Genomic DNA, 27,219 nt, shown 5'->3' on the forward strand with positions numbered 1-27,219 from the left:
GTCTTTACACGGGCCAGAACCCTTCTGTGGAATCGGAAACGGTTTCATGGCTATGAATCTAAGAAATGAAGCGGAACGGTTGAGGGAACTATACTGGGCAGGCTTACCAGGGATGGAGGAGTCCAGGGTGCTTATTGGGGGATACGAACCCATATGCACAAAGGATTGCTTAAACCTTACCAAAAATAACATCCGAATCATAGTGGGAATTCTCACTCTTTGCATGTGAAGCTGAAAGATCTGGAAGTAGGGAACATACTAAAGCTCCTGACGGTTATAGGCCTGCTTGAGATACTACGATCAATAACCAGTAAAAGGGGCACATTAGTTCTCTAAGGACGAGGTGCGACATTCCCTTAACAGAATAATAATAATAATCCTAGGATTACAGCAATGTAGGCTACAGCATAGAGCGCAGAGAGCGCAAAGAGAGCAGTGTCATGCCAAGTTTGGTGGAAATTGCACTGTTACTAAGTTTTAATAGGTCAAATTTGTCGCGTCTATGCAAATTCAAAACTCTGAATGTCAATATGACGCGAAAGTGGATATTCTCACATAATATATGCATATATTACGTGCTAGGTACTAATGGGACAAATGCACACTCAACTGCCTTTATTAGAAAAAAGAACAAGAAGCGTCCAGTTCCAATTTGAGTGCCAAAGTAATATGCATTATGCTATAAATGGAGAAGAAGATACTTTATCCATTAAATTAATAAAATAAATTTCTCAATACTGCGTGGCCTCATATACCAAACAGTTGAACCTATTGGCACAAAATTTGGTGAGAACGGGTATCCTGTGAATCCCTTTACATATAGTAAGTGGCGCCGTTTTCTATTGAGTTTAAAGTGGGATCCCCAAACATGGGAAAAAGAGATGGAAAATTGATTTCCAAAATGGTCCTACTTTTGATATTGGATGAATCATATTGGACTGAAGGGTCAAAATCTGATCTCCAAAAAAGTGTCGTTCTCAGAACCAATCCAAGCGAGAAATTTGGGAAAATTATACAAGAGCACCTATATGAAATCTAGGCCTCAAAATACATCCCGTTCCAGTATCTGCGCAAATAAAAGTAATAATGGTATTCATATTACCATATTTCAGGAATTTATCCGAAAACTTCCCTTAAGTTCATCCTAGATATACACAGAGGATAGGATAATATAGGATATACTTCGAGAGCTTAAAGGCAATTCGCCTATTAGTAATAAAGTAGTAGAAGGTGGCGCATGGGGACATTTTTTGCTTTTTTAGCTTCTTTAGTTGTTATACAAATATATGCTACTGAAGTTCACGGGCAGTTTCTAATAAGATAGATATGTATATGAGTTAGTACTAGTGGTATTCAATTTAAGTACATATACTGTTGCGTGCGAAGTAAAGCGCAAATATTCAGATGCGTTCGACCAATTAGGATGCGTACATATGTATATGTATATTTGTTTGAAATGAACACAATTTTTATGTCTTAAATAAGTACATAAGTATATCTTGAAGTTTGGCAATATATAAAGGAATATTTTGTATTTTTAGCATTCAATGTATAATTTGAAAAACGTGCATAAAAAGTTCGTCCCATAAGATGAGCACAAAATCTTTATACCCGAAGCGCCCAGCTTTCGGTATTCCGATTTGCTTATTATTAATTAGGATTGAGTTTTATTTTGAGCTAAATTGTGACTGGGCGAAAAGCACGTGAATACTGTGGCGAAAAGTACAGAGGGCACATATATGCGAGTACATTAAACCACAAAGCAGGGCGGAATTGCAGTCGATTTCACTCAGCTACTGTGTCTTAATCTCTCACATTCTATAGCCAACTAATTACCCACTTGTAACTTATCTTGTCTCCGTGTCAGTTACATGTGATTTGCAGATTGATTTTTTCCTGCAAAACACTTGTCGTACATTTTAATTACATGAAGGAGATATAAGTCATCGCGATGGTGCTGTTATAATTGTTGTTGCTGCTCGGGCGGTTTTGGAAAATTTAGACATGTGGGTTGTAAACAATAGCTTTGCCTCCCAGAAAATCTTTTCCCAATTTGTAGTTTAATCTATGATTGACACGCCGAAAAATATATGTATGACGAGAGATTCAAGGTAAAGTGATAACGAAACTGACTTTTTTCTGGAGGTATGACAAGAATGTGTCGAGTGAGCGCAGCATCTAAGTTAGCAAAAGTTCTCAGCGCTCATATTACATGGAAACGATAACGATTGAATTTGCTGATGATAAGTTAATAACTCTGTTGAGCTAGTTAGCTATAAAAATAAGAGAGAAAAATGCCGCAAATCTGCAAAATTAGTAGAATTGGAAATATGATTCGGGCTGATCTTCTCTATATTAAAATAATTAAGAGTGACTTCGGTTCTCTTTATGGAGAATACAAGATAAATTTAGGTACACTTCCTACACAATAACATATCCAGAATAAACTATGTTTTAGAATAACGAATCCAAAAAATTGCAATATCTCTATCTTAATAAAACTACTTTGGGGTGTCGCCAACGAAGTATGCCAAAAGAGAATCCATGAGGCGTCTTGGCTTTAAAATCACTTTGGGACCGTGCACGATATTGCCAATTTCTATGTCATCTCAATTAATTGGAAAATTTACGCACAACCAGCCTTATTAATTCATTGAATGTGCCTCCTCAATTTTCCTATATTTAATTTCGATATTCAGGACCACCTTTTCGGTGGACATGAATATATGGGGGACAAAATGTGAACGTTGTTATTAAAATGCAACGTGCGTAATGAAAACGATGGAAAGTTGAATCTGGATATATTGATTAATAGAAGACGGTGTAAATACAAGAGCGTATAGAAGTTTTGAAAAGTGAGCACTTATTTCATAAGATTTCAGTTTTCAAAAGTGAATTGTATCTTAATTCGAAATCTAAGACTTACATGTACATCGACTTCGATTAGCAGAGTAAGTGGTCTATATATACCCTAAAATGCTATACAACACGGCAGCCAGTACAGGGTGGTTTGTGGATTCGGCAATGAAATCCCCAACAAAATCTGAATAATGTACTATCACCGCCATATCTACCGCCCTACCAACAAATCCTACTCTCATCTCCACGCAATGAGATATGATGAACGCGATTCGTCTGCGCTGTAAAACAGAGATGAGACGACTGATCCTCCAGATCGGGGATTGCGGAACAGTCTGACAACCTGTTCACAGTATAATATTGAACCCGAACCTAAGCAGCAGATAATAATAATGATGAGATTGCTGCTGCTGCAACTACAATCACTTGTGTATTGTGGTGTAGTTGCGGCTATCAGATTGCACGGTCAAAAGATTCGCTTTCGTGTTATTGGTTTGAGTGACCAAAGAGATCCACCATGGAAAATTCGTCTGGAACGTCGGAGGGACTCACTAAGGCAGGACATTGCTGGACTGATTCAGATCAGCACTGGCGATGCCAGCAGACGGATGAGAAATAAAGTCCAGAGGGTTTACCGGGACTATGCCATCACCCGTAGTTGAAATTCCGGACACACTAAAGCAGAAACTTTCTGTCATATTCAGTCGGTTACGACGGTATGGCGAAAGCCATCCCAGATGTGTCCAGAATGCAACATACTCGAGGAACCAGCGGACCTTTTTCAGATCTCTCAACGAATCCCAACAGAGCGTCCAGACAGTACAGTTTTCGGTGACGGAAGCGAAAGAGTATTGGGGTGGACTTTGGGGGTTACCCGCCCAGCATGCTGAGTGTCTCACCGGATGCCAATACCCCTGGCAAGAATTTTGCAGATGTTACCGAAGAGGAAGTTCGATGAGCCATAAGCAGCTCGAAGAACTCGAGGGGCCCACGTTTGGATCGGGTACAGAATTTCTGATATAAGAAATTTACCAGCCTACACAGTCGATTGTACCAGGTCATGAGTCAGCTGAAGGAATTTGTGCCGGTACCCCGCAGGACCCCGCAGACACAAGACCGATTACTTGCTTACCAACCCTCTACAAATTCATCACGCCCATTATTAGTGGAAGGGTCAATGCGCACTTCGCGACCAACAATATTCTGTCCGAGGAGCAGAAGGGCTGCCGAGTTGGGTCAAGGGGTTGCAAAAAGCAACTCATTATCGATTCGGTAGTTGTAAGACAAACAATTAGAGGCCAAAGAAACCTCTTTATTTGCTATATCGATTATGCCAAGGGTTTTTGGCAGCCTGCCTGCCATATCTGGCTAATCGATAACCTACATCTGTATCGAATTGATCCGAAACTAATAAAGTTTTTGGCGACAATCATAGAAGGGTGGCATACCACCTTATCAGTGCGTACATCTGAGGGTGCTAATAACTCAGAGCCCATCCCTTTATGGAGGGGCATCTTCCAGCAGGATTTGCTGAGTCCCCTTTGGTTTTATATGGCATTGAACCCCCTTTCACGGCTATTGAATGAAACTAGAGGGCATGGCTCTGCAATAAAGTATGGTCTACGTGCTAAGTGCGCACTGACACACTTGATGCACTTAGCTGTATGCTGGTATTGACGACCACCTTCGAAGTCTGCTACAAATAATAGACATGTTCAGCCGTGGTATTTGGATGGAGTTTGGATTAGACAAGTGCCAAATCCAAGCCATCCGCAAAGGCCATGACGAGCCGTATGCCGGACATAGCATTGGTGACCTCCACATCGAAGCTATGACCGAGAGAGACTTCCACAAATACCTAGGAATTTCGCAAAGATCCTATGCTCGATTTGGTGATCTGAAGGATGCTCTGCTGTCCAAATTCCTGTGACGTGTAAAGCTGGTACTGAAATCGCATCTCTTGGGGGAAAATAAAATAAACGCATTGAAAGTATTCACTATCCCTTCACTAGTTTATGCATTCGGAATATTGCCGTAGACGAAATCCGATTTGAGAAACGTCCAGCGGCGGATACGGACTACTATGTTCAAATTCCGAATGCATCATTCAGACTATGCCGTGGAGCAGATGAACATGCCTCGTGACATCGGAGGTAGGCGCGTGGTTGACGTGGCGGCAAAACATTACCGCCAAATCGGCTGGTTGCGCGCTTATTTTTACTACAAAGTGCAGGCGAGTACCTTGAATGCGGCTGTCTGCAAGGTAGACTATGGATTGACTCCACTTAACAAGGATCGATCTTTCAATCGTCTCAATGGGGTGAAGTCGGTGCACGGTAAACACGTGCATTGTCTTTGTCAGCTATTGTCGATTTGCATTCTTGAACAGATGGTATGTGTGCCATTCAGGATGGCACGGTCACCACCACAGCTTATAAAAAGCTATGAAAGCGTGGATGGAGAATGACCAGTGCAGAATGTGTGGTTCGACGTTAGAGATGCGGGACTATCTCATTTCTGGCTGTACTGTTATGGCACCGGTGCCAGTACACGAACAGGCATAATGTCGTAAGCAAGATGATCCATTCAAACCTTGCATGCAACCATGGACTGATCACGGGAGCATGTCCGGTTTGCCTATATGAGCCGCAAGCAGTACTTGATAGTTCTGCTTACAACATGTATTGGGACCGATAAGTTCTAACTGATTGCCACATTTCACACAACAAACCTGACGTGCTGTTAGTTGACAGGTATATTATTGATGGTGGAAAATAGGGGAACTATGAGCCACTGGCTCGGCAAATCAAAGAAATTTGGCGTCGCGAGAAAGTGGTTGTATTTCCCATAATATTGTCAGTTAGAGGTATTGTACCTAAATCCATCACGGCACAGTCTGGTTAAACAATGCAGAAATATACCATTCTGCATACGCGCTCGATGTTGCGGGGTCTTCTCGACGGGTTCCCCCATTAACCTACCACAGGCCAACGCCACCAGCGCCCCTTTACAATTTACGTAGGTAGGATCGTCCGCACAAAGAGTCGGAACGGCTGGTTTGATGATGAATGTAAGCTAGCAACGGAACGGAAGAATGCCGCATACCGAGTAATGTTGCATTCTCAAAGAACGCGGGCACGCGGAGAGACTTATCACGAACTCCGTCGAGCGGAGAAGCGACTTCACAGACGGTAAAAGGAAGACTGGGAGAACCAACAAGGCACCAGGCGCGCAAGTTTTACCAACAAGTCAGCAGGATGAAGCCTTATACACCTCGATGTTCATCCTGCCAAGACAAAGAGAGAAATCTGATTTCCGACAGAATGGGCACATTAGAGCGATGGGTTGAGTATTTTGATGAGCTACTGAACAACCAGAACATCGGTGAGTTGGAGGTCCCGCCAACTGAAGACGACGGACAAATACTGCCACCACCAAGTTTAGGAGAAACAGTCCGTGCAATTCGTCGACTAAAAAATCATAAGTCTCCAGGAGCCGATAGAATTACAGCCGAATTTGTTAAATATGGAGGCGACCAGTTACACCAAGTGGTTCATCAACTTGTGCTCAAGGTATGGGACAGCGAATCAATGCCAACGAGCCATTATCTGTCTCATACATAAAAAAGGAGATATCACACAGTGCAGCAATTATAGAGGTATCACGTTGCTGAGTACCATCTATAAGATATTCTCCGCTATCTTGCTAGGCCGGATAGCCCTATACGCCCAGAACATCATTCGCCCATACCAAAGAGGCTTCACTCCAGGCAAATCAGTAACAGATCAGATTTTCTCTCTGCGGCAAACGATGGAAAAACTGTTGAAATATGGACAACAGTTGCACCATCTGTTCATCGACTTTAAAGCCGCCTATGATAGCATATCCAGGGTAAAACTGTACACGGCCATGAGCGAATTTGGTATCCCGACGAAATTGATAAGACTGACTAGGCTGTTCCTGACCAATGTGCGAGGCCAGATAAAAGCAGCAGGATCACTCTCAAGACCATTCGACATCAACAACGGTCTACGACAAGTGGATGCCCTATCATGCGTCCTCTTTAACCTGGCCCTCGAGAAAGTGATCCGTAATGCTGAGGTAGGATCCTCTTCAAGTCTACTCAACTAACTACTGGCCTATGCTGACGATATCGACATCATGGGAAAAACCACCCGAGACATACAAACTGCCTTAATCCAGATCGAGCAGGCGGCAATTGGCGCGAGATCTTGGGATGCACATCAATGAAGGCAAGACAAAATATATGGTGGCAACGTCAGCACCGAAGACGAATCAACCAACAACATCAAACCGCACTGGTCAAACAGGAAGAATAAGGATAGGAGAATACAACTTTGAGACCGTTGACAATTTCTCCTATCTAGGGTCGAAAATCACAACCGATAACAGCTACGATGATGAAATCCGCGCAACGTTGTTGTCAGCCAACAGAGCCTATTTCAGCTTACAAAGACTATTCCGCTCGAAACGTCTCATCATAGGGTCAAAGCTCTGACTGTACAAGACTATGATCTTGCTAGTCCTCATGTATTCCTCGGAAACTTGGGTTCTTAGCAAGAAAAATTGCGAACTCTTGGCCGCGTTCGAGAGAAGAATCCTCTGAAGAATTTTTGGCCCCCTACATGAGGATGGACGATTCCGTAGTCTACACAATGACGAAATCTATGAGCGATACAATGACCGTCCGGTTGTGGCTAAAATCCGGCTCAATAGGTTACGGTGGGCGGGTCACTTAATCCGTATGAATGAGGATGATCCAGCCCGGAAAGTCTATAAGGGCAATATCTATGGTAGAAAAAGAAGACGAGACAGACCCTGCCTAAGATGGAGCGATGGCGTGGGTCAGGACGCCAGACAGCTTTTAGGGATATCGAATTGGTGGACCTCGGCGCAAAACCGGGATGTCTGGAGTTCCTTATTAAGACAGACCTAGACCGGATACCGGTTGCTGCGGCGTTGATGATGATGTTGATTAGATTAAATCCGGCATCTGCCGACATTATGACAACTCGGAAATAAATAGTCGCTGGTGCAACAATCCAACCTGATGAAGACCTTGAAGTGTGTTAGAGCACTTCATACAGTACACTGTAGGACGCCGAGATTATTACCCCCCCTGGTGGAGGAGCCGGATGGCAGGGGGTTCCTTGAACTGACAGTTCCCTTCCTCCTCTCCCCTTCCGTTGGTGAAAGGAATTCCCTGATTTGAAGGCTCCGCAAAGCGGGAGCGTTCGGGGACTAGCCCGAAGTAATGTGACAAACGGTTCCAGGCTAGCTCTCTGACGATGGGGAGGTGTTTAGTTGGTAGTCCGACGACGTACCGAATCGTCCAAGTCCAACACTGTGTGCGTAAATGCATTCACCTACCCTACCCTCAAAAAAAAACGATACACTAGGAGGCAATGTGGTCAGCATTGCGCTCGCCCGAGATTATTACCCTGATTTGACTCAGGTACTCATTCACAGCTGAGTCGACTGGTATCCGACGTCAAATCCCATTGCCATCAGCGAGATTTGAACCGCGACCTTCCGTACGACAGCCTTGTGCTCTAACCACTCAGCTATCCGGACTGGTTAGATGGCGGACATAAAATACGAATAATCGGAACATGAAGGTCTTGGGAGTTTAACGTGATTATCTGCCGTGTAGGGATAGTCCCATGCTCCTCTTCGGACACAGGGTGATTTGGAGACTACAATTAGAGCCCCCTCTGGTATATACTGAGTGCAGGCTCAGCATTCACACTAGTGGATGCGAGACCTATCTAACACCTCTGCTGCAACTAAGGGGTACAGCCTTGAGTTGTATAGCGCAAGTGCACCCTTGAGCCCGCGATATGAACACAACCACAACCACCATAAAATTCCCACGAGAGGGCTAACCGCAAATAATTTTCAGGCATTGTTACGTAACATATGCTCTCAGAGGGCCATCCCGATTCCGATAGTACCAGATACCCTCCGGTAAGACTTCGTGGCAAGGGCTAGAGCAAAAAATCGCGTCGCACGTTGAGTAGTCACAAGAACCTTGAATGGCGAATATAATAAAGAAGGGAGTTGTACCTATTAAACGACGAATCAGAAGCTGCCAATTAGATTAACATTTAAAAGCTCAAGCGAGGAGGCCATCTAGATCTCATTGACTCTACGTAAAGGAAAGTTGGAAGGTAAACGACTACCTGCAAACCCCTAAAACTGATGGGACTACTGGAGGATTATACGCTTCTCAGTTTCGATTGCACAGCTGACAGCAGTGGAGATGAAAACTTCCGAAGGACCAGCACGGGACTGTATATCATAGAAAAGATGAAAAAGCACTTTAACGAGCGTTGCTGGATTCAAGACTGAAGGCCCTTTCTAAAGATTTCATTACAGATGCATTTCAAGTTGTCAGGTTTAGAATTGTAAGGCCTTTTCCACTTTCCCATAAAATTTTTGCGAAGTCCAGGAATTCGATAGACAAAGGCGTTATGTAAACAATGGGGAGGGGAGGGGGATTTTTGATGGAAACACCAGACTATCCGCAGTTAGTAACAGTGGGGCACATTGCATCCTGTGGAGTTGACTAGCGAGACCATTCCTGAGTATCGCCGCAGAATTGAGGCAAGCTTGGTGGGAAACGATGGAGTCTGTTCGACTACTTTATTGGCAACTGAATGAGGTGAAAAATGCCCAACAGGTCATAACGCCTATCACATAAGGCTATTCGCGAACAGAAAACCGGGGTGCAAACCGGGTGCATAGTGAAACTCCCAACATTTCTCAAGGCAAAGCTACCGTTAGTATCAATTAAATTACGCACAAGAGGACGTAATTTGATTATATTGTCCAACACGCAAATCCGGGATTTTTACCAATGATAGTGTCAATTGTAAGGGATACCTCGCAATCACATCCATATATGATGAACAAAAACCGAATCACCTTTGAAGAATCGGAGGAGACGCGCCCCAGACGGCTGCTTTAGGGCCCAAACTTAGGAAAAAAACATCTCAGGAATTCGGCTGAATCCAGTGTGACCGTTACAAACTCTAATTATACATCAGCTTCCGGAGTATCCTCGTTGTGTGCTCACGGTTTTTGATTAGGATATTGATTTGAACAAGTTGGTAGGGGCTGCCAATCGCATTGCAGAAATATAGCATGCACTGTAGGGCCACCGCAAAGCGACAGAGGTGAGTTATCCGAAAATATACTTTTACGACAGATAGTGGATAAATTGAGTGAAATGAATGTAGAGTGACTTACTAGATCAAGTCATAACGCCCGCAAGAAAAGTCGTCGCAGATCTCATGGTTATCGAAAAGATGGACGCCTCTGTTTTTATCAATCTCGTTTCGGTGGCAAATCCCGCAAGTGTGAGAACAGCCGCCAGAAGTAGGAAAACTAGAAAGATTGGCACGCGGGATTGACTCTTCCAAAAAAACTCGCCTGATAATAGTCGACAGGAAGACGAGGTTCAAATTTCTAGTAGATACATGGTACCGCGGATAAGAACAAAAAAACATACGACAAATAGAATTAAGACTCAATGCAATAGACTTAAGAGTCTACGCTACGGCACTCATCAACACGTATGGGGAAAAGCCACTCACACTGAACCTCGGTTTACGACGAGATTTCAAATGGGGCTTTAAAGTCGCCACACAGCCGATTCTGGCTGCGAATTTTCTTAAACACTACAGCCTGCTGGTGGACATAAGAGGATGACAGATCATTGATGAAGCGATGACCTTGAAAGCACGAACAATAGAAATTGTAGGCACGACTCATAAATTTTTACGGTTGCATCGACAGTGAAATATCACAATTTATTGCCAACACATCGACGATAGCGGAAAGGGGAGTGTTCCACTATATCACCACGATAGACTCACCAGTGGCCCAACGACCGCGCAGATTAAATCCAGAAAACTCCAGGTGGCCAACTCAGGACTTGAAGTTATGACGGCTGAAGGAATGTTTCCCCCTAGAACAACCAAAGGGTTAGTCCGCTCAACCTCGCCCCCAAGTAACTCCAAAAACTCCATACAGGCCAAATAGAATGGTACTTGGCTCCATTCAGCGACTACCGTCCCCGAAATGTCAGTACCGGACAGGAATCGGGGTAGAACTTTTAGTATAAATTGCGGGGTTCTAAAATCTTTACAACGTTACATTTCACCCGGTATTGTCTTATTATTGTCAAATATCGGTAGCACCAGAGGACGTAAGCAAGAGAGGCTTTATCACCCCCTTTTGGGCTATTTGACTTTCGGGTAATGACATTTCACCTAAGAACGTGGCACAGACTTGCCAAAAATACATAAACACTGCCCTCAGTATATCGATAACATCTTAGCAACGTCTACAACATTTGCACACCGTTTTTGATGGACTTCGGTAGTTTGGTCAGCATCAACATCGGCGAGTGCTCTTTTGGAGCCTCTACGGTGAATTATATGGGACAACAGATAGATGAACACGGATCAAGGCCGCGGGCGGAAAAGGTGACAGCAATACGCGAACGGTCGGTGGACCAGCTGAAGAGATTCCTGCGGACGTTAAAATTCAATATGCATCACTTGCCCAGCATCGCCTGTTAATAAGAGCCAAAAAGGGGGGCAAAACTCCAATTTCATGGGCCTTAGAACTGAAAAAAGCTTTCGTAGGGCTAGCTGACACTACGCTACTCAAATACTTCAGACACGACAATAAGTGCCGTACTGGAACAATTCAATGACTACATGTGGGAACTCCTAGGCTTTTTCTCGAGGAAATTGAGCGAGACACAGAGCCGGTACAGTACGTACGATCGCGAGCTTCAAAGAACTTACAGTAAATTGCGTCAATTGGACTTCAAAGGTCAATTCACGGAGGAAATTTATTACGTGGCAGGCGCCTTACTTCGTATCGCTAGCATCAATCTAGCTAGCCGTAGCCCAACGAGTAGATGAGGAATTACCAAAGATTCTTGACTCTACGACGGATACAACTGCAGAAATCTCAACTAGTAAACGAAACTTCTGTATACTGCGACACGCAGACCAGGGAAATTCGTCCATACTCGTACATCCGTGCTGGTTTAGGGAACCCCGTATATAATACAATCTAAGACATCGCACATCCAAGTGGTTGTTCTGCAAGTAACAACACCCAGAAAAACCAATCTACTGCCTTCTGTTTGCCATTCTAAAAAGCCAGTGTGAAGGCATACGAGCTTGAATCCCGAACATATCAAATTCCGGATACCAGATTCTAACACATACATATTGACATAGTCGATCCCATGATGAATTCACAAGGCTACACCCATGTCCTGACGATGATAGACAGGTATAGCTGTTGGCCGTTGACGATGGCAATTAAGGAGACGACGGCACAAAGAGGTGTAGATACGTTTTTCTTCACTTGGCATGAGCAGTTTGGATCTCCAGCGATAAGTACTAGCAATAAAAAATCGCAATTTTAAGCATCAGTCGTCTTCCAAGCCCTCACACGATTAGTTGGTTATGAATATAGAACGACGGCGTACCATCTCATTCGAATGGAATCCTTGAGGGATGACATCGATCGCTCAAAGCAGCAGTAATCTGCCATAATAGGAGCCACAACTTGGCCAGTATTCTTCTAATGTTACTCTTAGGCCTTCCTAACACCCTCAAAGAGGACTTCGGAACATCGTCCGGAAGAGGAGATCTTGCACAATCGGCAGATATGAAATGAGGACATCGACGGTGCACTACCACCACGGAAGTGTGAATAAGCGTCAATACGCGCCTAACAACGCGTTTACATGTGAAGAAGCCCCTGGAGTATCCCTATAATCGGTCATGCGGAGAGTAACTGAAGAGAAAACATGAGGATATTAATTATAATCTCACTCAATTTCTAACCGGTCATGGCGGATGCTATGAGTACCTGTAAGCATTTAAATTGGATACCTCATTGGATTGCCAACTTGCGATCGGATCCCCGAGGACCCAGCACACGTTTTCTTCCAATATCCGAAATTCGTGAAAGAAAGGAGAACTTCAGCGGAAACTCTAGGCGAAATGCTATCACGGGAACATTTTGCCTGGACAAGACCTCACTCCAGGTCCACTAAGATTCAATTTAAAAAAAACAGGAAGGAACAATCACACGATCACTATGGAATGTGAAATTTCATTAAATTCGGGAAAAAAGAACTCTTTTCACTTGCATAACAATGAGAGCGATTCGACGAGTGGATGAGATGCCCAAAATCGATAGTGGTTAACTATCTAAACGATATAAATGCTTCGAAACGAGTAAAGTATTTCGGCACACTTTTCGACACTAAAAATTGTGCAAAAAATAGAATAAAATCAAAATACTAAGACCTACAGAAAATTATTGATCTTACAATTGCGATTTTGGAATTTTGATAAGCTCTCCCTCAATGCCGGCCATCGCAGACAATGGTTCGGCACTAATAGCCTGTCGTTTAATGCGAGGTTCCGCCAGAGTAAACACTCTTGTATTCTCCACTCCTGGTGACCAATCATCAAAACTTTCTGATCGTTTCCGATCCAGCATAGCTTGTGTGAGTGGTCGCACCTGAAATCAAATTCACAAAAAAGTTAATTGCTTAAGGCCCTAGTTATCGCTCGAACGAAATTCAGAAATAATACATACCACTTGACGGAATTTATCAATTTCATTCTGCAGATCGATGATTTTATCATCTTTCTCTAGAGACTGTCTTTGAACGTAAGTCAGATTATCTGATAATCTTATGATTTTCTGATTCAATTCTTTGATTATAATATCACGCTCTCTCAGCTCTCTTTCTAGCCGATAGATCTCATCTTCTCTGGAACCATCTGAGTCGCTATCTTTGCCGTTATGGCCGTTGGTATAAGATTCCGCATCACGATTTATGTTATCTTTACTTCCACCATTGTTTACATTGTTATCACATTTGCCGCCGGAATGACTGCGAGCACCACCCGAAGCTTTTGATAGATTATTGCATTGGTCAGCCAATTTTTGGAATTCCTTTTTCAAAAAACATATACTTATGTCACGATCGCGAATCTCTTTCTCCGCCGCGATCAGCTCTTCGGTTTTGTCCTTGAGCATTTCGCGCAAGGATTTGACCTCCTTACGAAGCGTTGTAACCACATCGTCTAGCGTTTTCCGGTCTAAATGCGAATGATTCGTCGATCTACTGTCCATCATTTTACTATCACTGGGATCACCGCTCTTTTGTCAATTTATTTGATTCGATCATCAAATTTAATGACAACAGAAATAAAAACAAAAAGTCAGCACATTTTTCAAGATTTGCGAACTGTGAAAAGTTTAATGAGAACAACTTTAATTCAATTTAATCACCTTCGTACAACAACGTATCAAAAACATTTGACGAATCCACATAGGCTTTTCGCTAATTGTTGATTGCTACATGCCCCGCTGCGATCAGTAGCAATTTTGAAACTGTGCGCGTCAAAAATCGGCCCAAGTCGAATTTGTTAAGTAACTACAAGATGGAATCGAACACGCAGACTTTTTGGATGTTCTCCTATTGTTTGGTAGAAAGAGGCGGTTGTTTATTGAAGTTTTAATGAAATTCAATTGAAGACAATCATGTGATGGTTGGAAGAAAGTCTGGGCTAGACACTCTGCGAGACTCATTGCAGGGCCCCAGAATCGCTCCTCGATGATTCAGGAAATAAGAAGTTATTGGAGAATTTACGATTGCATTGATAAGTTATGGGAGACAAGAGTATGCCAATAAACTTTTATGCAAGTTTCAAGCATTTATACTTTGTAGTGTCTATAAAAACTGATCATTTGAAGCAAGATATCTATTGCAAAGAAACAGGAGCTACTTAATTTGCGAATCGAGCAGATTCTGATAAAATCAATGCACCACAAAAGATTGCAAGGATAGTTAAACAACGCTCACAGTTAAAGGATTTCCTGTCAGTACAAAACGAAGTCCCTCATTTTCAGCAAATCACCAAACAATCAATACGATTTGATAGAAGTACGAGAAGATAGAAGTGAATTCAATTGTCATATGTTTAAAAAATCAGAAATTCAATGAGCCGAACAGACCACTAACAACATTTAGTTAACTTTCAAATCGAAAAAAACAAGTCGGTAACCGAACCAGCAAACTTCACATAACTATGCTATGAACTGATTTATGCGACCACAAAATTTTGTAATTTTCTGATATACGGTTGCCATTCACCCCTTGGTGGGGTATACCGCGTTAACCATGCTTCTTCAGCTTCCCCCATGACGAAATGCACGCACTTCTCTGGTTCGCCTGTATGTCGAAAAGGAAATAGTATCAGTCCCGCGTACGCTGATGATACGTCACAGGCAGGGGGCAGCTTGTGGCTTTCGAGTAACAATGCGGATCACTTTCCATGTACTGTTTCCATATAGCAACATAGAAAGAACACTAGCGCAGAACAGTTCCAACTTGATCTCAGTGTTAAGATGCTGCATTTCCAAATTTTAGACAAGGTAGCGAAAACAGATCTAGGGCTAACGCGTCGGGCAACAGACAGTTCGGTTCCACCGTCGGTAGAAACCACACCTCCTAGATATGTAAATTGATAGACGCCATCGATGATCTACTCCGTTTGAGTGCATTGATCGCCGAGGTAATTTCTTTTCTGTTGGAACAGTCCGTATCTGCATGTTACGGTCATTATACCATTTCATCCACATGAGGCGGAACTTCTCCGGATGTGATATGGTTAAAAGCCGCCGTGAAGTATTCCTTCCACCTGTTAAGCTTCTCGTCATCTTGAATGAAGATCGACCGTAAACGTTCTTCAGAGGACCATCGAGTGATTTGCGACCACATGCAACTCCTTTTGTGATGCGGTATAAACTTCTGACATCATTGCGGTCTACGGCATCTTATCCTTCCCTGACCAGCGCAACAATAAATTCGCTTTTGTCATGGCATACACTATGCTGAACTCCTCAGTATCGCAGTTCGAGCGCGTCATACCCGCCATCATTCACAGCTGTAAATAGAGCCTTCGATCCTTTCTGTTCACACATGCGCTTGCACGATTCCGTAGCCAGCTAGATCTTAAGCTGCCCCTTTGAAATATAGCGGACGACTTGCATAGTCTCTCTTTTCGTACACATCTAGAAGGCAACTCCTCCTGGTCCATTTAATTGATCATACGTTGTCGTTCAGTTGAAACCAACTCACCTTATGGCAAGGTTTGTGCTCGAATAATGTGCACAAGCATCACAAATCCACAACCCACTATCGTTACGTCCCCATAACTCTGTGTAAAAGCATCCCCGTTAACTCTATCGGTCTCCGTTGATGCAGAGCATTGTACAATTTTTTAATAAGGATCGGAATCTTGAAGTCAGAAGCCTTCCAGAAACCAATCATAGTGCGTTTTCGATAACTAGAGGTCGTAGAGTCAGTTCTTATACGAGGCGTAGTTGATAGTCCATCTCTATCCCTTTTAGTCGCATTTTACAACAAGTAAGGGAGAATTTGAGTGTATTCTTAAGCCGCTTTTTTTGACTTTAATGTCAGCGAAGAAATGCCGTGACATAAGGTAATCTAGTTTCTAGAGAAATGAGAAATGACCCTATGTCGACGATGCAGTTAAGAATGAGAATGTTAAATTAAGAAATTGTTTCTTTAAAAAAACAGACCAAGCGCTTAGCAACTTAGAGCCTTAATAAGAACAAGTCCCTGAATGACTTTATCCGCCTGGCATACACTGAAAAAGCAGACACACTGTGCCTTACTGCAGCAAAACCTGGCAGCAAATAATAAACCTCAGCGTCACCTAGCCAACAACGACCATCACATTCACCGCGTAGGAAACAGTTGAATACCAACATTTTTAGAATTGTTGTAGGAAAACCATTTTTCAGAATATACAAAGCCCTATTGCTAATTCTATTACCAAAGACTTAGTGATTCAGAAAATAGGGATGTCAAACCATACAATCTTCTTCAAAGTCAATGAGGACTACATAGTGACCGAGAATGAGGCTTAACCTATTCCTTCCGAAAAAATCACATCTTTCATTATTCGTTTCGACGGCACTTACTACGCACAGGAAATTTCTGAGCGCCTAAATGCCCGAGGCATCTCCAGCATCTTTTCCGTGGCACAAAGTGAAGACAAAGAAAATGTGCCTTAGAAGGCTAGTCACTTTTAACGATTCCTATGAAATCACCCCAGGTAAGGCGATAAACCCCACTTTTGCCCCTTTTAAGCGGATCATGAACAAACATTACAGTACAAGAAACGTTATCGAGTTAGTTATGTGGCGTGGTATCTGGAGTGTAATTGCGTTAAATATAACGAATCCCGGTAATCAATGATCAACCGACTGCTATCCAACTACGGATATAAGGATCATTGAATTAAACGTCAACTCTTTAGTCAGGCGTGCCCATAGATAAGAGATCTAATTGTTCCTTGGAGGAAGCAACCTGCAAGGAATACTCCTGTGTGAAACCAAGTCATACTACTGTCATAGGACCTCATTCAACAATTTTAATAGACCATGGCTTCAAGAACGCTAGCTGTAGGTTCACTAACCAATCCCTTAGATCCAAACTATCCCAAATCCAGCTTCCTTAAACACAGGTGATATCAAATGATAATAGATGCAGGCGTATCTTTGCAACCTCCGGCAAAAATTTGGATCTTAAAAATAATCTTCGATGAGCACTGTTTTTGATTTCTAGTCTATCAATCAAATGGATCAATCAGTAGAGGGTGTATTCCTCTTGACTCTCAAAGTTGATATTTTGTTCGGAGTAAACCGAAAAAACCGACAATAACCGGACTTCTTGACATAAGGAAAGTTTTGGACTCCATATGGCAATACGGTGTCGTCCATAACCTCAACAACATCCTAAACTTCCACTTACTCGTCTGCAAGCTAATCTTTAGCTTTCCAGGTGGTCGGCAATCCCAAGAAAAAATTCAGCAATGTCTCTCCCTTCCAGGTACCAGCCTTATTTGATTTCCACAAGCCGATTCAACTCATACCGTAAAGAGGCAGTGTTTTGCGTACAATAGAAGAAGCAGAAACTAGTGGTCATTCGGAAGCCAAATTAATTTTTGGTAAAATCCGCTTGTATCCCTTCTAAATAGTAATGACAATTCGAACGAACAATCTTATCGATTATCCAAGATTGCCGAAAAGGGAGGCGGTCTCTCTGAAAATCAGTTCTAATTCTGAAAGGCGAGATCCACATACTAAAGTGAGGCCATGTACTTATCACTAAATAGAGAAAAAGCATGTCTATAAAAACCAAATTTGGAGTAATGATCGACCAGAAACTAAATTCCAAACTACATCTGGAGTGGGCAGTCAGCAGAGTATCTAATATATAATAACGGAACACTGATCGGGATAATGCTTCTAAATACAGCTGGCTTAAGTCCGAGCAGTCACTTCCTTATCGCAAGAGCTAACACGATCCCATAAATTTGCATGCACGATTCTACTGTAAATAAACAGCTCCCACATGGGCAAAGGAGCTGCATATCCTCAAATACGCTCTGAACATAATGCGCTGCCTGAGCAAGCGCAGACATGATAGTAGAGATGATCACAATCGACACTTTGGTAGAGGACAACGTCTTTTTAATTCAGAGTTAAATGGCAGGAACGCACGGTCGGTCAGGATTTGATTACCAGAGCCATAATGAAATGTGCTTACGAAATCGTCACAGTAAGCAAACCCCAAAGTAATCTTGACGGTATTATATGGTTCACTAATTCTGATAGAGCAGTTTTAAAACATGAGAAGAAATGAGCAGCTTTATGTGAGCGAACGTAAGCAATGTATATATGTACAGACTGCGCTTCACCAATTGCCTCTTTATCCGAATTTAATGACATACTTGACAACCTTATTTTTGACGCATATATAAATACTTTATTTATAATAATTGCAGGCATAAAAATCCATATTGGATTAGGGCCTTGAAGTGTGTTAGAGCACTTCATTCAAGACCGTAACGGAACACTACAGTACCCTGTAGGAGGCGATGTGGTCAACAATGCGCCCGCCTGAGTTTATTACCTTAATTTGACTAAGGTGCTCGTTTACAGCTGAGTGGTATCCGACGTCAAATCACTATACAAATCCCATTGCAGCCAGGGAGATTTGAATATCGACCTTCCATACGACAACCTTGTGCTCTAACCACACGCCAGATTGGTCTGGAAAAGTGTTTGATGAGCATACCTTCAGGGAGGTTAGCTGAGCCAGGCTAACAAGCCTAGCACCTGCATGGAGAGATGTCTTCAAAAATGACAATGCAATGCGCAAAAGAATGCAAAGTACCCATGACCAGGAGATACAATACCCACCCAAATAGTAATGAAATTAGGAACTGATATTTGATTTTCTTGTCACGGAGGCAAAAGAGCGGTTCAGGGGGCGGGAAGAAGTAGAGAAAAAATCATATCTACATGAAAGCGCGTAAAACCTTAAGCTGGCTGTCTAGCAAAGCAAGAGATAATGGCTTGCACTGACTTGTTCACAGTTGAACAGCCCGGTTCAAATCTCCCTGGATCAGCTGTGAAGGATATGTGTGCGAATAGAATTGCCATAGGACACCTGAGGTAGTACATCTGTACATGCCATGCACATGATCTTATCTCTTGTTGAAAATTGGTCGGTAGTTATTCCTACAGCAGGCTCAATGTATCAAGGGACCTCTGCAGCTTCGGCTGATATTCGGAGTCATTCGGAAATTATAGTGTTAAACACGTGATAAGTCACATGTCAGATTTATGTCGATCGCCGTAACAAAGCTCGTATTTATCGGTCCGAATGACGTTCGAACTTCGACTTCGCTAAAAGGACAAGAATTGAAGCCAAGGCCGTACATGTGTTTCTTCAAGAAAACTAAGGTTTATGGACTAGGTATAACAGATCAATGAGCAGTTAAGGTTTTATGGCTAAAAATCGCATTCTACTTTTTAAATGCATTTTGCTCGAAACCGCATGTTGAAAATCGGCTGCCACCATAGCCCAAAATCTATCCAACCAAATTCTTTGAAATTTCCACGACTTATTCAGAACATATTTCTACGGTCCGCAAACTAGGATAATTGCGATTCATTCGGTAGTTTTTTTTTATTCATTAAAGAAGCCGTGAAAAAACGTCAAAATTCATAAAAAAAAGTTTAACAAGGCACCAAAAATTTAGCTTTTAATATTTTTTAATAATCCTAGTTTGCGGACCGTAGTTAAGTATGTACGTTAAAATGCCGTTTTTCTTTAAGATAATCACAGCGCTCTCTAGTGTGGCAGGAGAAAAACACCTTTTTTGGAAATGGGTGTATAAATCGCTATGTATTTCAATAAGGAACAAAAGTTGTTGTACGCTCAAGATATTAATAAATCTATGGTAAAAAATTCGTATTTGCTTCTTTCTCCAGTTCTTCACAAACAAATTCTAAAAAAAGCCAAAAAAGCGGCCTTCACACGGGATGCACAGTTCCGAAAAAGGGAAATTTATTATTAGTAACTGGTAACAGCGATCAGAAAACTCAAAAAATGGTAAAGGTACCGGTTGGAGAGAAAGCAGAGGAGAAATTAATCATAATGTCAGCCAGTTTCTTTCGAGCAAGTATAATATCTACAACACCACTATAGGCTTAAATAGGACAATTGACCTAATTGTTATAGTTGTGATAGAGTTCCGATCAGCCCAGGACAGATACTCTTACATTATCCGAAGTTTTCCGCTGACAATTAGCAGTACTAGAAAATCTGGTGCTGAGAATATTTGCACGCTAGCGGGATTGGAATGCGAGTCCCTCCATGATCAGATTCATCTGAAATAAACTGAGACAAGCAGAGGAGACTAGGAAGGTTCAAATTCGGGTACTGCGAATGGAAGAAATAAGATCTAGCTAGAGTGAACTGATCCCACTTTGCAATGTAATATTATACCTTATGGTGATTCCACATCCTTCAAAACAAACAATTCATGTTATTACTGATTAAAGAAATGCGGCTATTTTGTATAGGCATATTCACGCCCCCATCAAACAGGAAATACATAAGCCTTATCGCTGCTGGAAATTTTGTGTAAAAAAACATCATAATGACTTCTATTCAATCACCCAGTTAGGGTCGTATTTCGTAATCTACAGATATAAATTTGAGTGCAAAGTACGCCATAGAGTGCTCTAAAAGAAATTGCAGGGGCTCAATGAACCTATAATTCGATGATAAGAGGGTAAATGACATGAAACAAGTATCTACAAATCATAAATATCCTTAAGGAAAAAGTAACCCGAAAATACTGTGGAAAGATCATCGGCATGCATTTACACAATTTAAGTAGAAAAATAGCAAGTTGTAGATTGTGATAAAAGATAAGACTAGAAATTTCTTGAAAATTCTATACACGATAAAAGCAGTAGATGCTTTTGGTGCATCTCCAAGTATTGGTTGCATCTTAAGAGCAATGGTGTTGAAAAAAAGGGTGTTGTGGAGAAGTAACGTGGTAAATGCTCTCCCGTGGCTTTAGGGAAAAAGATGGAAAATATACAAACGGATACTAATTAAACGAAATACTCTGATAAGTAGAAAAGAGGACATATCAAAGGTTCGCTACTAATGTTAAGCTAATTAATGAAAGTAAAATGGTTACTCTCCTCTCATAACTTTGATTTACCACAGAACATTTATCATCTCAACCTACTTCGAAAATATCTCTTGCTTGTCCGTGAAAGTTCAAATACTACTCGAAGTTGCCAAAGTAATATTGGTTCAACCATCATTTGACCGTGCAAACATATCGTAATTATTTTCGAATGTCGAATTGTTTATTTTCTGATTACGACATAAAGTCCAGAAACCGATCGTTATAGATTACGAGTAATAAAAAATTGTGCACGCACTACCAATCGAATTGGTTGACACTCAGCTTTTAAAAATGTGAACATTTGGTACCAAATCTATGAAAATCCACACCAACAGGCCTGTATACGTTGGTGCGCAAATATCTTCAAGATTCTGCTCATGTTTTTTGTAAAGTATCTTTTTTTGCCCACCAGGCACGAATAAAATGGCCTCCCATCAGCACCCATTATTAGGAAAAATAATTTACGTATATATCAATACTTTTATTATTTTTAATCACCAAGAGGCAAATCGTCCAGAGGTCAGCGACACCTAAAGATATACTGGTCTGGGCTAAAAATAGTTTCCGGAGATCTCAAATTAATTTCTTTCGTTTACAAAACATTGTCAACTCAGTATTATGCATATTGTTTGAAAAATATTATTTATAGCGTCGTGATGAGATGGACGTGAGGTTATGAGCAGCCATTCTAATCTTCCATCTGGTTGTACATGTGCAGGTATATGTATAGTACATATTTGCTTGCGTAGTTCCTTGTTTACAGATTGGCTGAAAATTTGTAATGATACACTGGCGATTCTTAGGGTAGGATATCAGGTGATCTATTCAATTTATTGATCGTTACTTAAAGAACGACTCAAAATTTTGGACTAACTAGGTATTAGATTGTTTTAGAAAAATGTTCAAATCTAGAATAGCCGTCAAGGATGGATAAAAATCTGATTAGCGAAAATTGAAAAACACAGGCTAAAAAGCACTGGGGTAAGATAAACAAGTCGGAATTTGGAAGTTCGGCGCTTCAGGTATCAAAGCGTCATTTAATGGAAGACTATTTCAATGCACGTATATTCCAATTGTATGACTGATAATTTTGACCTACTATAACTTTGTTAATAATAGTACGATTTGCACCAAACTTTTCAATTGTCCGGATAGCTGAGTGGTTAGAGCACAAGGCTGTCGTACGGAAGGTCGCGGTTCAAATCTCACTGGTGGCAGTGGGATTTGTATCGTGATTTGACGTCGGATACCAGTCGACTCAGCTGTGAATGAGTACCTGAGTCAAATCAGGGTAATAATCTCGGGCGAGCGCAATGCTGACCACATTGCCTCCTACAGTCTACTCTAGTGTACCGTTACAGTCTTGAATGAAGTGCTCTAACACACTTCAAGGCCCTGATCCAATATGGATTGTTGCGCCAACGATTATTATTATTATTATTATATTATTTTCAATACAGCCATCCATAAAATGACCTATATTACTTTTCTAGGATGAACTACGTGGTTTCATTCATTCAATTCACGAAATAAAAAATATATTATTATTAACTTAAATGGGACGATATCGGCATGGAGGGTGGCTTGAGACTTAAATGTCATACATTAGCACATCTATGACTTTTCCGTTTTTTCGGGTAGGTAGTTTCACAGAATTGGTCCTTGAAAATAAGTGCAAAAATTTTACATTCGCCTATCCCCCCCCCCCCCCCTCACCCTAGAACTCAATGTAGAAGGATTCCATCCACAGGATGCGTGGGAATTCATAGTACCAATCTCTCCATCACATTTCAAGTCGATAGGTAGAACCATTTCAGCGAAAAGTGTGTGAAACAGAAGAGGTACACCTGTTTCAAGTTCTAGCTCATAGAGGCGCCATTTATCGCCTTGACAAAACCGTAAGTATTGTTATTACAAGAAACCTACTGCTCAAAAAATAGCATGGATTTCTATTTATTTATAAAGACCGCCTGCATATTTTTTTTATTTCTTGGAAAGAATCAATCAATTCAAAAATCGATCCGCCTAAAATTAGTATTTCCACCTAGAGCAAGACGACTAGAAGACGCAGTTACCAGCAAACAAAAGATGCGCGAACAGTCGGGCCGCAGCCTATCGCTGTCTTTACAACAATTTTCAAGAAAAAATACATATGATCCTGCCGCCATTAAAATGTGTGGAGTTTCTGCAACAGAAATAGTTGAAGAAAAAGGACTCTTCAGGACATGGTTCAGTTTTTATATATTATATAGTTAAGCTCGATTGTTAAGACATCAAACAACATAGAGTGAAAATTTTTTATGCGAAAATTGGTAGCTGACAATAAACTGTCTTAAGTTAGATTTCCCGTTGATAGCGTGCCAAACTTCGCGAAAGCCTGTTCGTGACGAAAACGCATATTTTGCCAAGAAGGAAAGTTAGACAATTTTAATAATAATAATAATAATAATAACTCCGCCGAAGCCGGTCCCAAGCCCGGTTGTGAAAGGAGGAGGGATGGATAGCTTCAGTCTGAATGGCTGTACGCCACCGCAGCGTCTCAGGGGGTAGGTGAGGAAAGTGCAGGAACTTTGCAGTCTTGCAGATTACTCACTAAGGAAGCTATCTACACACCTGGCAGCTAGGAATAAAATGCACCACCAACAATGAGAAGAAGGAGAAATTTGAGGTCCGGTACGGATAACCGGCGGGAGTCGTCTGACTTGGTGACTGGGTCGGGCTCTCGTAATGGACAGCACGGCGTCGAAACCGCTAGTCGTGGGGCGGTTCGACGTCTAGGCGCCACGACGACCAGGAGCACAGCTCCGCCTGCTGCAGCTGTTTCGCCACAATCTGTGGCGACCACTTCAGCAGGTTCGCGTAGGAAGCGGATGAAATGGACTGAAGAAATGAACCTCTTCATCATCTGCTCCTACTACGAAATAACGGCGGGGGCGGGTACAACATCTTACCGCCCCTTGTTGCACCAGAGATTAGTCGAGCGTTTCCCGCAATTCGTGCACGTGACTGTGCAGCGAGTCGCAGACCAGCACCGCATTATCACTCGCAGTGGCACAATCCCGCCCACCATCAGGGAACGTGTTCGACTTGAAGTCATCGGGGAAACTGGTGACCGAGAGTCGATGGGGGCAGAGGCGGCGGCATCAACAACACCACGCCGCACTGCAGGCAACAGGTTCAGTACTCGCCGAAGCACTCTTCTCCACCGTCCAGCTGAGGTTTCCGCTGAAGTTCGGGACGAATTCCAAAGAGCGTGTATAGAATTCTCGGATATGGATCCTTTGCATAGACCAGGTATTCCCAGGCTCTATGCATCTCCAGCAACTCAGGGAATTCTATCTCAAATCAACGATGAGATTGCGTCTCGACTGTGTGCTGATATGTCGCTGCTGCAACTACAATCACTTGTGTATTGTGGTGCAGTTGCGGCTATCAGATTGCACGGTCAGAAGATTCGTTTTCGCGTTATTGGTTTGAGTGACAAAAGAGATCCACCATGGAAAATTCGTCTCAAACGTCGGCGGGACTCACTAAGGCAGGACATTGCTAAACTGATTCAGATCAGCACTGGCAATGCCAACCGACGGGTGAGAAATAAAGTGCAGAGGGTTTACCGGAACTATGCCATCCCCTGTGAGACACCCGTACTTGAAATTCTGGACACACTAAAACAGAAACTTTCTGTCATATGCAGTCGGTTACGACGGTATGGCGAAAGTTATTCCAGACGTGTCCAGAATGCAACATACGCGAGGAACCAGCGGAGCTTTTTCAGATCTCTCAACGAATCCCAACAGAGCGCCCAGACAATGCAGTTCTCGGTGACGGAAGCGAAAGAGTATTGGGGTGGACTTTGGGGGTTACCTGCCCAGCATGCTGAGCATGCTGAGTGGATCACCGCCGAAGGCACCCGCCATGCCAATACACCTGGCATGAATTTCGCGGATGTTCCCGAAGAGGAAGTTCGACGAGCCATAAACATCTCGAAGAACTGGAGGGGCCCAGGTCTGGATCGGGTGCAGAATTTCTGGTATAAGAAATTTACCAGCGTACACAGTCGGTTGGCACGCAGTATAAATGAGGTCATGAGTCGGCCGGAGGAATTTCCACCTTTCCTCACTGCGGGAATTACCTACCTTATCCCTAAGAAGGACACGGTGCAGGACCCCGCAGACACAAGACCGATCACTTGCTTACCAACCCTCTACAAATTCATCACGTCCATTATTAGTGGAAGGATCATTCTGTCCGAGGAGCAGAAGGGCTGCCGAGTTGGGTCAAGGGGTTGCAAAGAGCAACTCATTATCGACTCGGTAGTTGTAGGACAAGCAACTAGAGGCCAAAGAAACCTCTTCAGTTGCTATATCGATTATGCCAAGGCTTTTGATAGCGTTCCGCATACCTGGCTAATCGACATCCTACATCTGTATCGCATTGATCCGAAACTAATAAAGTTTTTGGCGACAGTCATGGAAGGGTGGCATACCACCTTGTCAGTCCGTACATCTGAGGGTGCTAATACCTCAGAGCCCATCCGTATTCGGAGGGGAATCTTCCAGGGGGATTCATTGAGTCCTCTTTGGTTTTGTATGGCACTGAACCCCCTTTCATGGCTACTGAATGATGCTAGAGGGCATGGTTTTGCAATAAAATATGGCCTACGTGCTAAGTGCGAACTGACACACTTGATGTACCTAGATGACATCAAGCTGTATGCTGGTACTGACAACCATCTTAGAAGTCTGTTGCGAATAATAGACATGTTCAGCCGTGATATTTGGATGGAGTTTGGATTAGACAAATGTCGAATCCAAGCCATTCGCAAAGGTCATCACGAGCCGCATGCCGGACATAGCATTGGTGACCTCCACATCGAAGCAATGACTGAGACAGACTTCTACAAGTACCTAGGAATTCTGCAAGGAACCCATGCTCGAGTTGGTGATCTCAAGGAAGCTCTGCTGTCCGAATTCCTGCGACGTGTAAAGCTGGTGCTGAAATCGCATCTCTCGGGGAAGAATAAAATAAGCGCGTTGAATGTATTCGCTATCCCTTCACTGGCTTATGCATTCGGAATATTGCCGTGGACGAAGATCGACCTGGAAAACGTCCAGCGGCGGATACGGACAACTATGTCCAAATTCCGAATGCATCACCCAAAGTCTACCGTGGAGCGGATGAACCTGCCTCGTGACATCGGAGGTAGGGGCGTGGTTGACGTGGCGGCACAACATCATCGCCAAGTCGACTCACTGCGCGCTTATTTTTACAGTAAAGAGCAGGCGAGCCCCTTGCATGCGGCTGTCTGTAAGGCAGACTGTGGACTGACTCCACTTAACTTGAAGGATCGATCTTTCAATCCTCTGAGTGGGGTGAAGTCGGACCAGGAGCGGATCGAGGAATGGAAGTCGAAGGCAATGCACGGTAAACACGTGAATTGTCTTTGGCAGCCATTTGTCGATTTGCATCTGTCGAACAGGTGGCTGTGTGCTGGGGAGCTCTTTGCTGAGACGGAGGGGTTCATGTGTGCCATTCAGGATGGCGTGGTCGCCACCCGAGCTTATAAAAAGCTCATCATGAAAGAACGGGTGGAGAACGACTAGTGCAGAATGTGTGGTTCGGCGTTAGAGACGTTGGGCCATCTCATTTCTGGCTGCACTGTTATGGCACCGGTGCAATACATCACCAGGCATAA

General features: G+C 42.7%; 1 protein-coding gene across 8 annotated transcripts in view; it reads right to left on the minus strand.

The window, feature by feature from the left end:
• The window catches only part of LOC119646149 (cGMP-dependent protein kinase, isozyme 2 forms cD4/T1/T3A/T3B), a 533,343-nt gene that overhangs the window by 169,473 nt on the left and 336,651 nt on the right, over window positions 1-27,219 (minus strand). For 2 of the 8 annotated variants that reach the window (XM_038046513.1, XM_038046512.1), the window contains exons 2-4: window positions 14,224-14,410; window positions 13,522-14,091; window positions 13,250-13,443 (exon numbers count right to left, since the gene is read on the minus strand). The exons of 3 other annotated variants lie outside the window; for them this stretch is intronic. In XM_038046513.1, the coding sequence (XP_037902441.1) occupies window positions 13,250-13,443; window positions 13,522-14,091; window positions 14,224-14,265 (806 nt within the window). In that variant the 5' untranslated portion in view covers window positions 14,266-14,410. Of the gene's footprint in view, window positions 1-13,249; window positions 13,444-13,521; window positions 14,180-14,223; window positions 14,411-27,219 lie in introns of all 8 variants that reach the window. 3 more of the 8 variants (XM_038046516.1, XM_038046515.1, XM_038046514.1) reach the window with 2 other exon arrangements.

This window comes from Hermetia illucens, chromosome 1 (genome assembly GCF_905115235.1).
Source record: "Hermetia illucens chromosome 1, iHerIll2.2.curated.20191125, whole genome shotgun sequence".
NCBI lineage: Eukaryota > Metazoa > Arthropoda > Insecta > Diptera > Stratiomyidae > Hermetia > Hermetia illucens.